The sequence below is a fragment of the Rhyacophila brunnea genome, unplaced genomic scaffold, assembly GCF_057557595.1.
Source record: "Rhyacophila brunnea isolate RB1 unplaced genomic scaffold, BYU_Rbru_1.0 scaffold_7, whole genome shotgun sequence".
NCBI classification, from domain to species: Eukaryota; Metazoa; Arthropoda; class Insecta; order Trichoptera; family Rhyacophilidae; genus Rhyacophila; species Rhyacophila brunnea.
The window spans coordinates 27,515,103-27,529,197 of NW_028233339.1; the positions used below are offsets into that span (position 1 = coordinate 27,515,103).

General features: G+C 32.2%; 1 protein-coding gene across 1 annotated transcript in view; it reads left to right on the forward strand.

Moving 5' to 3' along the window:
- LOC147064677 (uncharacterized) overlaps window positions 1-10,566 on the forward strand; it is a 125,496-nt gene extending 114,930 nt beyond the window's left edge. Inside the window, exons 10-13 of the mRNA XM_085957687.1 lie at window positions 17-202; window positions 6,531-6,960; window positions 8,458-8,870; window positions 10,171-10,566. Coding sequence (XP_085813813.1) covers window positions 17-202; window positions 6,531-6,960; window positions 8,458-8,870; window positions 10,171-10,507 — 1,366 coding nt within the window. The 3' untranslated portion in view covers window positions 10,508-10,566. The remainder of the gene's footprint in view (window positions 1-16; window positions 203-6,530; window positions 6,961-8,457; window positions 8,871-10,170) is intronic.
- Window positions 10,567-14,095: the final 3,529 nt, after the last annotated feature.

The window sequence follows — 14,095 nt, forward strand, 5'->3', positions numbered from 1 at the left end:
TTTAAACATACTACAGGCCAGTATCCTTCAAGGCTCTGTACGAGTTCGTTGATCTGCAGCAAGACGGTGAGGCCTATGGAAGTGGTCCATGTTCAAGGAGATTCTTTAGTCGATCCACTGATGTTATCACAGAGCCTCCACAAAAGTTTACGGCTCCGAGAGATGTATTCCTGTATGGGAGGGGTGGTGCGAAAAATTTGAGGTAGGTAAAAATGTCAACTTAAAATTTATGTACCTAACCTAATATTACACGCACCCGGACCGCCATGAAAAACTGCACATGTTGGTATATTTACATTTACAAAGTCCCTCAAAAATTTCTTACCTACTAATAATTGCCATATAGGTACATTGCAAAACAATATTTTTTAGTATTGACCACTTTCACACAAAACAACAAAAAATGTTGTTTTGTTAAAAAATCGTAAAATTAAAATATAAGAAAATTGATTTTGTTTATCGTCCATAAATACATTTGGAATTAAGTAGCCTTCAAGATCAATAAGCATGCGAACTCTTGAACATCATTATATTATGTAGAATTACTTAGCAACGCTGGGTTTTCGGCAGTAGTAGGCTGCGCGCAGACGGCAAAGCGAAGTTTCGGATTCATCCGCCAAACGTCGTTTGCGTTTTGTTTCCGGGCCGATTGCGATTCAAATGCGTCAATATCTCGACGATGCTGTCCAAGAGAAAACACAGATTTCAAGGGGATTCATAAACGCCTTTTTTTTGAAACTGCACCCTGCTGCGAGAGTATTTATCTTTCATTACAGTGGCGTACAAGGGTAAATAAATAAATATAAAAATATCAGTACCTACCTACATACATATTGTATTGTACCTACCAGTGGCGAAGGGTGGAGGTAGGCTGTTGAGATCCGCCATAAATATTGCACACTAAACTTTGTCAGTTATACATACTTGTTTTCATTGAAATAAGACTACATTTTACAGATGGTGATGGTAAGTTTTTAAAATTCAATTAAACCCAGCGAAAACCAAGCCATAATAAGTAACAGTCAAAAAATACTCGTATATCTATAAAATATCTAAGATTATGTATAATGATAATTTTTCCATTATTGCTTGATTTGGAAGAGAATTGTTTACGAGAAATGACATTTTAATACGCTTACCTACCGAATGTATTAATAGTATTTACAACAGGTTTTTTAGAAACACTGCAAATAATCAAATTATTCAAAATATTATGTTTTTACACGTAATCCTTTACTTAGTAGGTATGTAGGTAATAAGGTTTTTACCCTTTCTTCGTGTATTAAGTTATAATCTTTTTTTATTGTACCTATTAATAAGCAAGAATTTGATGTCAATGTGTATTTGCCATTGGCGAGTGCGCAAGATGCTGAAAGGCAAAAGCCTGGTCGCAAAAAATACCCAAATGGAATAGTACAAAACTTAAATTAATTAGAATTTAAATTCAAACTCCATCAAGTACTTATTATTATTAATTATTATTAATCAGACAAAGTTGATGATGATACATAAAAGGCTCAATAATAGGTAATTTTCAAAACGCTTTCGATATAAAACAGTCCAGTTCCAAAAGAAGCAATAGTGGGAAAATAAATGTAGGTACCAGTGGCGAAGGGTGGAAGTAGGCTGTTAAGATCCGCCATAAATAGTGCACAATAACCTTTTTCAGTGAAATGTATACTTATGTTTTTATTGAAATAATATAATTTACAAATGGTATTGGTTGGATTTTAAAAATCAATTAAACCCTGTTTTACCAAACCATAATAGTATTGGTATATTTTAGGCGATATGACAAAATTATGCACATTTTTTCATTCTTACTTATTTGTTTTCGTTAGATTAAGAATAAGTACGTATTATACATATTGTTGGTTCATTTTTTTAATTCATCAAGCTATGCCTAAACCAAACTATAATAGATAAAAAATATTATTCTATCTATAAAATATCCAATTTTATTTATGATTTAATTGCATAATCTTAGATATTTTATAGATATACGAGTATTTTTTGACTGTTACCTATTATGGCTTGGTTTTCGCTGGGTTTAATTGAATTTTAAAAACTTACCATCACCATCTGTAAAATGTAGTCTTATTTCAATGAAAACAAGTATGTATAACTGACAAAGTTTAGTGTGCAATATTTATGGCGGATCTCAACAGCCTACCTCCACCCTTCGCCACTGGTAGGTACAATACAATATGTATGTAGGTAGGTACTGATATTTTTATATTTATTTATTTACCCTTGTACGCCACTGTAATGAAAGATAAATACTCTCGCAGCAGGGTGCAGTTTCAAAAAAAAGGCGTTTATGAATCCCCTTGAAATCTGTGTTTTCTCTTGGACAGCATCGTCGAGATATTGACGCATTTGAATCGCAATCGGCCCGGAAACAAAACGCAAACGACGTTTGGCGGATGAATCCGAAACTTCGCTTTGCCGTCTGCGCGCAGTCGCTTTGCCGTGTGCGCGCAGCCGTAGTTGTAATAAATACAAACTATCGCTCAAAACTCATCATGGAATGGGAAATGAGGGTAGGTGTGTCTAGTTTGATTCGGAGATTTGAGAAATCGTGTAGTGAACAGTCGGCTTACCCATTCCACTTATTCAGTATATATTTAGGGCGGCGTGAAAACTCTTTATACACTAATCGTGGAACGAGAAAGTTTTAAAGCATCTGATAAAATGTTGTATTTATAATATCATACTTAACTAATAAAACGTTCTTAAAGTGGGCGTTTGGTTCATAGACTTATAAATTCTCGAGAGGAGTTGTAATTCCATAATATAATTAAACGCGAAATAAAAGCAAAGTGCTTTCATAAAACATTATTTAATTAGATGAACTAAATTGAGCAGCGTCTTGCGAAAACATTTTCAATGAATAAATAAATTTTGACACCGACGTCTTTTTTATTACCTACTCAATTATTTCCTGTTTGTTTACCGGTAATTGAAACCCACCCTTGCGGTCGGGGGATGTGTGGGTGATATCGATCCTAGTATCTACCTACTCGAAGATAAAGTATTTTCGGAATTTTGAATCAACTTGTTTCTTGCTACGTAATTATCATCAATGGAGACATTTTAGTGGAAAGACAATGAAAATAACAACGTGTATTCTTTACCTTAACGAAATCCATTCTTAAAGAATGTAAATATTATTTTTGTTATTCAAAGTAAACGAAAGTCATTAATCTCGTTTAGGCCAAGTAAACATCTAACCAACTTAAGTAAAAAGTCTTATCTTATTCATAAATTTGAATGATAATAAAATTATTAATTTTCAAGAATACATCTTTCAATTTGGCTAAATCGGTGTCTAAAATTCAATCAATATCAATTAATCAAGTAGCTTATCTGGGAAATAATATTTAATTTAATTTAATAATTATCTCAAAACTCTCTCACTTCGAAGTATGACAATATTATATATAGACGATATATTTTAATTTAAGATTTTTTACCATTGCATGGTAGCTGCATTATTAAAGAATTTTAAGGTTTAAAATGAAAATTTTTCTCAAATACATACTTACCTCATTTAATTAAGTATATTTGTTTTCTTACAACAAAACTTTATTAGTGGCGAAACAACGCAGTCAACAAACAATGTAAGTAGGAGGTTTATGAATACGCTTGTGAATCTATCGCGCATGTTGTATCGAGTTGTCCATATGTACGAAACTGCTGATGAACGCATTGTAATTCACTACTAATTAAAAATATTATTTTTTTCAATAAGTACTACGCATTATTATATACTTTAAAAATTTATGAATGTTAGATTCTTATTATTGAAATACATAATTTTGAAAAATACACTAATTAGAATATAATTTGGTTAACACCTGACAACATCTATAACCAGTCAGCAAGGCCGTGTATAGTCAGGCCGCGGCACTAAATAGAGATTTTCGATGGTAGTGCTAGTTATTGCTCAACTTTGAATGCAATGCGGAAACAAATGTTCGCCATTAATGAAGATTCACATTTTGTTCATATTAATTATTAACGTACATAATATTACCATTTTTTTTAAATATGAAATAATAATTATCATTGTCTACAGTTTACCATATTGCATTCGAAGTATAAGCAATAACTACCACTACGATCGAAACTCACAATTTCTCGCCACGTCCTGAATATTTATAGTGGGCCTTGACTAGTCAGTAATAATAACAGTACCTTACCGATTGCCTTCCTTTGCGAGGTTTGAAACACCTCCGATAGAGTCATGGGCGGATCGATAGCTCAAATGACAAAAGCACTCACATAGACAGCGTAAGATGTAGTTCGAATACCACTCGGTTTAATTTTTTTCTATGTAGGTATGTTTCTGAAATTTCTCAAAATTGTTGTATTTTCTATTTCACAAAGGTACATACGGTGTGTAGCAATCACACCACTCAGCATTAAATGAGTGACACACTTTAATATTATGTATGTTTTGTTATCAAAACAAAACAATAGAGCGATAATGATTGCCAGCATTTCCTCAATCATAACTAGATCAGTAGGGTCTGTTATGATGTGTTAATTGCGACAATATCTCTTGTAATAGATGTACTTCATTTGTATAAATTGGAAGGACAACCCATGAATCCTCACTCACTCATCGAGTCCATCACGTGACGCGCTACTATTGTCACAAGTTCTTCACTCGACATTCCTATCCCGATAACCGTCATTCCACTCGAATCAAATCGCTCAGTTCATTAATATAATCAATTTGTTAATCACATCGATCTCACTCGTACATCCATACCCTCGATTATAACCTCACACTGTCACCTTTAGTATTATTGTATTCTTGCATCTATCAATAAACTCTCTTCACGAAGCCTACAAGCAACAATGACCTTCTCTCTCCTCCACCTCATCATCGCCAAAGGTGTATATTTCATGACTTATGAATTATGATATATTTTCTTTTTAACGTTTATGACAAATGTTAAATGAATGTTTGGTAATATTAGAAAATGTTATCGAAAATCGTCCATCACGATGGGGTGATTTGAGGTCTAAAGGGTTTCGCTCGATTTGCGACGTCTTGCGAACCGAACGATAAAATACACGCTTGCACACAATTACATTTTCAAGATTCCGGTTACGTAACGATTTAACAGTACCTATAACCTGAAAAGACAAATAAAAGAATGCTTTAATATTTATAAATTAACTCACACATAATATTCTGTTGTGACGTATTATTTAAAATTAAACAATAACAACGTTATCCTGCTGATTTTGGATAGTTTGAAACCGCGGCCGGAATGATTCCGTGAAACGGGGTCCCTTTATTTCCTACTTCATTCGGGCCGTCAAGTTATATTTTTACTGCCGTCAAGAATTCCGAAGAAGATTGGGTTCGCGGTTCCCAGGGGATAGCAACATTTATGATTCCGAAGACATTTTCAAATTGTAATACGGCCTTGCGCAATATTAGGGAACTTTCCCGCGTATTCCCACATCGCCCGGCGCAGTGCAAAGTCGGAATTAATACGAGAGGAAAGTGGCTCGAACAGAATGAATTTTGAATTTTTTTCGCAATACGGAAATGGCAGTTTTTATTCTGAAACTGTAAATGTATTTTCTTTCTTTCTTTGACGTCATTCAATGCGTTGCAACTTTCATAATTATAATTATTAACAACATTTTCAACAAGTATTTTATTTCAAATTTAATGTATTTTGGATAGGATTTAAGGGGGAGTTTAGTGCTCCTAGGCATCTACATGTAAATACAATGTAATCCAATTTACTAATAAGTTACATTTTAAAGTGTTTCTGTTTTTGTGATTATTTTTATCATTAAAATTTATTTTGATAAGTTATAATATCGTAAGTATATAAGAGGTTTTTGAATAAATAATAATTTGAAAGTATTTTCTGATTTAATCAATCAAAAACATCAATTTAAAAAAAATGTGTTTGCTAGAAGTCCTTTTTATTTATATCGATTCGAGCTTCGCTACTGTAACTACGTCAAAGCTCAAATCGATATAAATAAAATAAAGTGCAAGTTGTACACATTTTTGTTTTCTAGAATTTTTAATTTTAAGGATAGGTTAAAATGAAGAAATATCAAAAATATTACACATAAGTTCGAACTTATCAAATTACATTTTAATGGTAAATAATATATCCACGATGTAGGAGTAGGTACTAATAAATTCGGATTATCAATAATGCTCATTTTAGACCTTTTTTTAAATTTATCTAAGTTTATTTTTTTATTTAAAAAATTTCCTTTTATGTTATTTTAACATAATTATTATTATTTAAAATTAATACTATCAGTGAAATGTATTCGATTGTAGTTGTTGCTAAAAACGTTGCTCTCCCCCTTAATCTCTATTAGGCACAAAGCTCACTGGGAATGGTTGGAAAGGCGATGACGCGGAGCGCTCTTCCCGTTAATTCCTCTACACACACCGCTGTGCCAATGCCGGCCTTTCGGCAACTTTACTGATATTTTAGGTACCTACTGATATCATGTATTTACGATTATTTCAGCTGCATCTATCGCTTCGAGGGCCAACGTGGAGAACGTGTAAAAATAACCATCACATCGTTGAAAATAGGCGGTAGACCAAACCGCTGCATGACTAGAGACAGTCCTAGAACTTCTCGCCTCGCCTGTCTCGGCCGCCCTAGGGCTTCCGTGACCCTTCTGGAAGCACCGTGGCTTGGTGCCCCATCATTGCCCAGGGATTGTATCTGCTCCACACCCTTCAAACTCCTACCATTCTCATTCATCTCTCGAGCACAAGTTGCTGAGGTCAGGTTTGAGGCGGGAAACATGACAGCCAGTGATGACTTCGGGAACATGTTCTTCGAAGGGACATATGAATTTGTAAGGGCACCTGCCTGTGCAAGATCGCAAAAAATTACTGGAGCCAGCGGAGAGATTAAATTGAGGCTTCCAGGAACGACTTCGGATGAGGTAGAAATATCTTTTTATCTTGTAGTTGTAAGTAGGTACCTACATAATATAATACATTGCCCCTCGTAGTCCAGTGCGTAAAGCACTGGCCTTTCATCCACTCACTTTTATCTGCGTTTGATTCCCGTTAAGGTAACCATATATTCATTTGATTTTCTTAAAGCTTCGGTGTTTCTGATTGTTTTACTTATATTACTAATTACACTAGTGTTTCTTTACACTGCTGTTATTGGGCCTCACGGCGTGTTGTAGTGTTAAAAAAGAATATAATATTATTATGCATATTATATATATTTTTTTTTGTAGTAAAAAAATACCATACCCAGTAAGTGTAGTGGGCTGGAGCGTACCAGGTCAGTGACCCAGGAATATTTTTCCAGGCCGGAGCACATGACTCATTTGCAAACATTCAATATGTCACAATAATTTTGAATCGTGTAATAGTTGGTCCTAACAGTACTGTAGTGTAATAAATAGTAAATAAAAAAGTCCTGGGAAACTGTTGATTTCTTTCCATATTAAAAATAATAACATAATTTTCTATAGGTACATAATATATAATTCATGAATCCAGGTCATGGTCTCCGGACCTACTACACTATTTCCAGTACCTACCCACATAACGTAGAGATAAGGCAAAATGTTAATTATTTGATCATTTATTGTTGAATGAGAAATATTTTATATTAATAATTAGTATTGATCATCAATTAAGAACAATAAAATGCCTAATTCTTGTCAAAGTTGGGATCACAGAGATTATCAATATAATTTATCGTAAATATTTCACTATAATAATGTCGACATAAATTTTACTAATGGTTTTATAAATACTTTTAAAAATTAATAAATATAAAAAATCTTAACACCACTGCACATGGATGTACTGAAATATGACTATATTCTAAAACATTAGATCGAGAGGTTTAAAAGAATACTATTTTATGTAATATATATACTTTATGCAGTCATCAACTGTTTAAAATAAATATAAAAGCTCCATTTTGACCTACGCGGCGCACGTCCCCCCTTAATGCGGAAAAAATCACTAATTTTGCCTTTCCTGTAAAGTTGTCACCATAGAGATATTAAATGAAAAGAGCGGCAAGGAATCTACTTTCCCATACAACTGTATGAAGCAGGCCAACAATAGCCAACTTAGGAGAAATAGTGATGCGATAAAAAAAAGATGCAGGGCATCACGGAGGGTTTACTTTGGCCCCTTGACCGTCATTATAACGTACCTACCCATATAATATAATAATATTAACGTGGAAGTTTTGCCGCAACTTGATTACCAGCCTGCCACACCATACTTTTATATAACCTGCCACCCCTAGGTTGTCACTATGGACGTACCATAGATTAATGCCTCTCGCACACAGAAATTTGCCTTTGCAAATATTAGATCACACCACCATCACTCCACGTAGCATGGTAGCCATATGCTTCACCTCCGAGTGAATTAATATTTTATGTCCATCGTTTTTTTTTCAGATTAACTGTGAACATCACCCATGGCTGATAGATCCTTCAGCTGGAAGATATCTATACGTACAAATGAAAGGCACACAGATGAAAGAAGCAGTCATTGATGAGCACAATCTATCAAACAATATATCAATCCTCCATGAAGACAATCAATGCGACACGCGTAACCGTATAGCCATTTATCCCGGTACCCTACCACCAGTAATAGTCTGTCCAGTGCCACCGCCTCATCAACAAGACGAGACAGTGGAGGTGTTTTCAGAAGGATGGGCAGCTGGCAGTGTGGGTGACATGCCTCTGATGGTGTCTTTGCCGGCAATTGATAAAATGGCACAAGAGCAAGCGAGAACCATCGCTGTCGAGTTCATCGGAAAGGACTCGGCCACTTACTCTATTACTTGGCTAGAGCTAGCAAGAAGGTAATCCTTTCATCGCATAATCTGGTTAACCAATTAGAGACACTAAAAGAAATTTTGATCTGGTTTTCTTACTCATTTTGGATGGAATTTAAATTTCACAAATCGTTTAACCAACTTAGAATCTGAGCCATATTAATGTCAACATATCCTCATCAATCCACTTCATATTTTTAAGTTCAGTGGAATTACAAGGTATGATATTGTTCTTTAAAGATAAATTATCTAAAAAAAACCGTTTTTTTTCATTCATTAATCATACATGAGAAAATATCAGTTATAAAAATGATTATTACCTACAAGTAGTAGCTCACCATGGACAAGTGGTTAGTACACTCGGCTCTCAATTTGTGGGTCGCAGGCCTGAACCCTTTGCTGGGTCAAAATTGCATAATTCTAATCTGTTTAACTAGCCTGTGTTCGAATCCGAGTGGTTAACAAGAAAGTCTTAATTATTAGTCGTAATATGCTCCAAAGCAAAGCAGAAAATTAGGCTACTAAATTTTTACCTAATATTGAATAAACTTTGGTTAAACGAAACCATTAAGTATGTACAATATTTATTTATTTATTTAGAAAAACAAAACATTGTGGACATAAAAAATCAAAATTCAGGACGTTTACAACATGAGATTTACATTATGACAAAATATTACTCTCACAAGAGAAAGTATTATTAAAAAAAAAAAAAAACAATTTTATAAGTACAATAAAGTTTCAAAAACAAAATGCAAAGTACATCATTAAAAATGTCTGTCTTTAGGGAGCGCATTTACTAGTCTTGGACCCCTCGCTAATGGTTCCTGATAAGCTTGACTCGAGGAAACAGTTCTGACCCAGAATAGGTCATGGCTGCGACCATGTACGTAATTGACAGGTGCATATAAATTTAAATTCTTTAGGACGCCAAGATTGAAAACCATCCCTCGTGATAGCAGGCAAAAATGTTTCAATAGCAGAAGTGACCTACGAGATTCAAGAGAGTGGAAAGTGAGAATGCATTGTAGAAAGGCAGTTGAAAAGTAATCGTTTGATGAATTATTAAAAGGAAAATAGATATGTCTTAAAATAAAGACATCAAAGAAATTTCTTCTGGACGCGCACTAAAATAACCTTGAAAGAAACTTCATAAGGACTCCAGATAATAGACCCATATTCAAAAATAATTACAATGCTATAAACCATTTTTACCATAATTTTGAAAAGCTGTTCTTAGTTAAGTATTCTCAACCGGTAGTGATGTAGCCAGTTTTCTTTGACCAACATTTTATTCTGATACCTACACGAAAAAACTTTGTTTCAGAAGACACCACACATTTTCTGCCGTATTCGCTATGTCAGAAGTCTGCAAACACCGCTGCCCTGAACTGGACGCCTGCATCAATGCCTCACTGTGGTGCGATGGATACTCACATTGTCCTTCAGGATATGACGAATCCATTTCCCACTGTTCATTCATATTACAACTCCCCGGGCAGTACTTGGCAGCCTTGTGTGCTGCCCTGCTGTCTGGTGCGTCACTAGGAGTGTTTTACTTATTGAGGGTGAGGCGAAGAAGAAGGTCATCGGCCTTGCAGAGGAGACTGGAGAGCTTATCGTCAGACACCGCGGTATTCGGAGACAAAGAAGTGATTTGCTGACACAGCGACAATTCTGTGCGATACGTGGAAGTCGATCGTGTTACCACGGTGTGACAATATTCATCGAAAGAATACAGTCACACCGAACTCATTGAAACCGATAATGTTGTCAGGGATTGTCTCTCAAGATATATCTCATTGGTGTTGTAAAAACATAATGTGCCTGATATACCATCAATCAAGTAAAAGTCTGAAACGTAAAAGCGTCATATTTTACGTACCTCTCGCATGTAAAATAAATGCAAAGATCGAACAAAATACCTATAGAGATTAAATTGTTGTACGCACAAATGAAGCGGTCCCACGCACGGTTTGAATACACGATGCTTCCATTGTATCAAACAGAATTGTGATAAAATAATTATATTTGTAAATATTTATATCTAACGAATCGATTTGATTTAATTTGTAGACTTTGTTGGACCAAAATACATGTTATAATTATTATTGTTACTAATAATTTTTCATCTGCTGTATATTTGGATGTAGTTTGATCGAAATGAATTCATGTTAATACTCATGTATTGTGAAATAACATGTTACTTATTATATATTATTATTATATTTAGTACTTCTTATTTCATAATTATTATCAAAAATATTACCGCTACTCGCCATCAAATGATTCTCTTTAGAAAAAAATTGAGCTTTGAAATTGGTACGTATTCTATATAAGTCAAAGTAGATTATTATTTTCAAATTCTAACCCATAATAATAGTGAAATATCAGTTTTATGTAAAGAGTTTATAGAAATAAGGAAAGCCATATATTATTTTCAAGTGACTATTATATAACCGCAGACAAAATAAATGATATTGGATGAAATGCATATCATGAAGCCCGATAAACAATAATATTGATTTTATCATAATTTATAATATAAAAGAATTTTATTAATTGGTTACAAAATGAGAAATTTTAAAAGCCATGAAATAAAATGAAATAGTTTATCTGTGCAAAGACAAATATTACAGATTCAGTTTTTATATTTTTTCATTATAAAAAGTAAATATTTTATTATTATGGAATGGCCAAAAATATATCGTTTATCTAGGAAAATTTTATTATTAAATTTAAGAAAATAACTGAGATTTTTGGGAAAGACTAACAGAATTGATATTTTTTCCTGTGAAATAGTTTAATGAATAAAAAATTAGTTAAACTGGGAAAATGTAAATTAATTGTCCTCGCTAAATAATCATATAGTGTAAAATAGTATAAAAACTTAGTTCAGTTCATGGAATTATTTGAATTTGGATAGAAAAAAGAAAGTAAACTACTTTTAATGAAACATATTATTACTACCTAGTTATCTTATATTATGGAGAAGATTATATTTTATTTCATTATCTACTTAGGACAATCGTGATATTTGTAAATATACGAATCGATGTTAGAAAAAAATAGAAATCGTTGTGTTCAAAAACATTAAATACATATTACATCATTTCATTTGATACACAAATGCAGCTCATAAACATGCAACAAAATCGAATACTCCAATAATTTACATTCATGAGAAATAAAAAATAATTATAAATTTAATAAAACAAATTATTTAATAAATTCCGAATTTCAAAATATCATATCAGAAACATAACATTTGCGTTATTTCTGGAAAAATCCATATTAATTTTCCTAGAATAATGGTTGATTCATAAAACTATTATTTTGAAGTCTGCATGGGTTAACGTTAATACTATCATTGATAAATTATTCATATTCGGGTGCATAAAATATTTTATATTTTTCATGTGAAACATGTCATATCTTAGATGTAAAAACATTCATATTTTAATCATTTAAATATTTAATAAAAAGAGAGTAAATAATAGGTTTGTTCATAATATAACGTGACATATTGATATTGAATATCTAAAGAAAAGTTTATGCTGAAAATATTCAAAGTTGATCCAGTCTTCTAGAAAAAACAAACATAGTTAATTAATCATGTAAACACATAATATGTTGTAAATAAAATAAAAATATATTACAACTGAAATCTGTTGAATTGAGAATAATTAGTCATTATTTTTAAATACGATCAATAAAAAGATTGAAAAAAATCTGGACAGGCTTTTGAAAAATTGAAAGAAATATTGTGAAATGTAATTAGTTATATTATAAGAATGCATTAGAAGATGTGTCTTTATATAAAAACTATTGAATTAATTATAATTGAACCGAAATTTAACATATTTCATATTATTGTACATAAATAGTTTGATTGAAACATTTAATCAGTAATATTTATACTATGCGGAATTAATAATAATACATTTTAAATCGAATAGCATTGATAGTTTGATGACATTCTGTCAGGTGCAAGCTGACAATAACATTGTATTGGCAAAAGTGAATTTTAGCAAAATATATTATTAATTAAGATAATAGTTCATTTGAGCAGTCTTGATTTGCTACATACATAAATTTAAATATTTTTTATCTACCTGTCCCCCATTTTTATTATTATCTACCAGAATGAATGAACTAGATATAATTAAAATCGTAATAGCTAGAGAAGAAGACTTTTGGTGAATAAAATTTTATTTCTTTTTATCTCTCGGATTCGCGAATAAATTTTATTGTTCATCAATTTATGATTAAGGAACCTCTGAAATAAAATGGTTCACTAATAAATTAATAAAAAAAAACAGTATGTACAGTAGAATCTCACAAATTCAGCACTATATTAAGTATATGGTAATGACCTACCTCATGGTAATTATTGGAATGTACAGAAAACTGGAAAACAAAACAACAGGAAAATATGCAAGTATTTGTGCTTCCATTTTAGATAATATCGTCACCGTTTTAGCAAAACCATCTATGTGCACTTTCTCAAATTGTGCAGGAGAAGGATAAAACTGAATAAAAAAATAATGTTACATTTAAACATTAAAATTATGAAGAATGCTTTATTATAATCAGAAAATGGTCTAAGATTATTATTTTGTTTACATAAATCTTTTATTTTTAATACAAAAATAATAAAAATACAGTTTGTGATGTCACATAAGTTGTTTTGACCGTTTTGTAAATACACATAGTTTAATTTATTCATCAAAATGTGAATAATAATAAATTCATGAAAAACTGTTACATAAATAATAGTTGAAATATACATAGTGCGTTAGTGATAAATTGCAATATCATTTTATTAATTATTAATGCAATAGTGAGATGATATTATATTTATAAGTTCGTTTACTTTCTATTAGCATGTTTAAATGTTAGGTTATCGTAGAAATAGTGGTGATCTTTCTCTATTACACTTTTTAAATCCTGAAGATGTATGTATTTCGACTGCGATATGTGCAATGATTCATTATATATATTACAAAGGCAGTCAAACGGTTGCACTGATAAAGTTGAGTTTGTAAAAGATTGTTCCATCTGGTAGATACTGTAACATTTTAATATCATATACAACAGGATCTCCGATTCGTTTTCCTGGTCTGATTGAACTTAATCCAGATTTAATCTTATCCATAATTCTTAAAAAATCAATGACATTAATTTTATAAGGTTGTTTTGGTCTTGCTAGCCGCATACGTGCTATATAATCAGATGGTGAATATATTGGA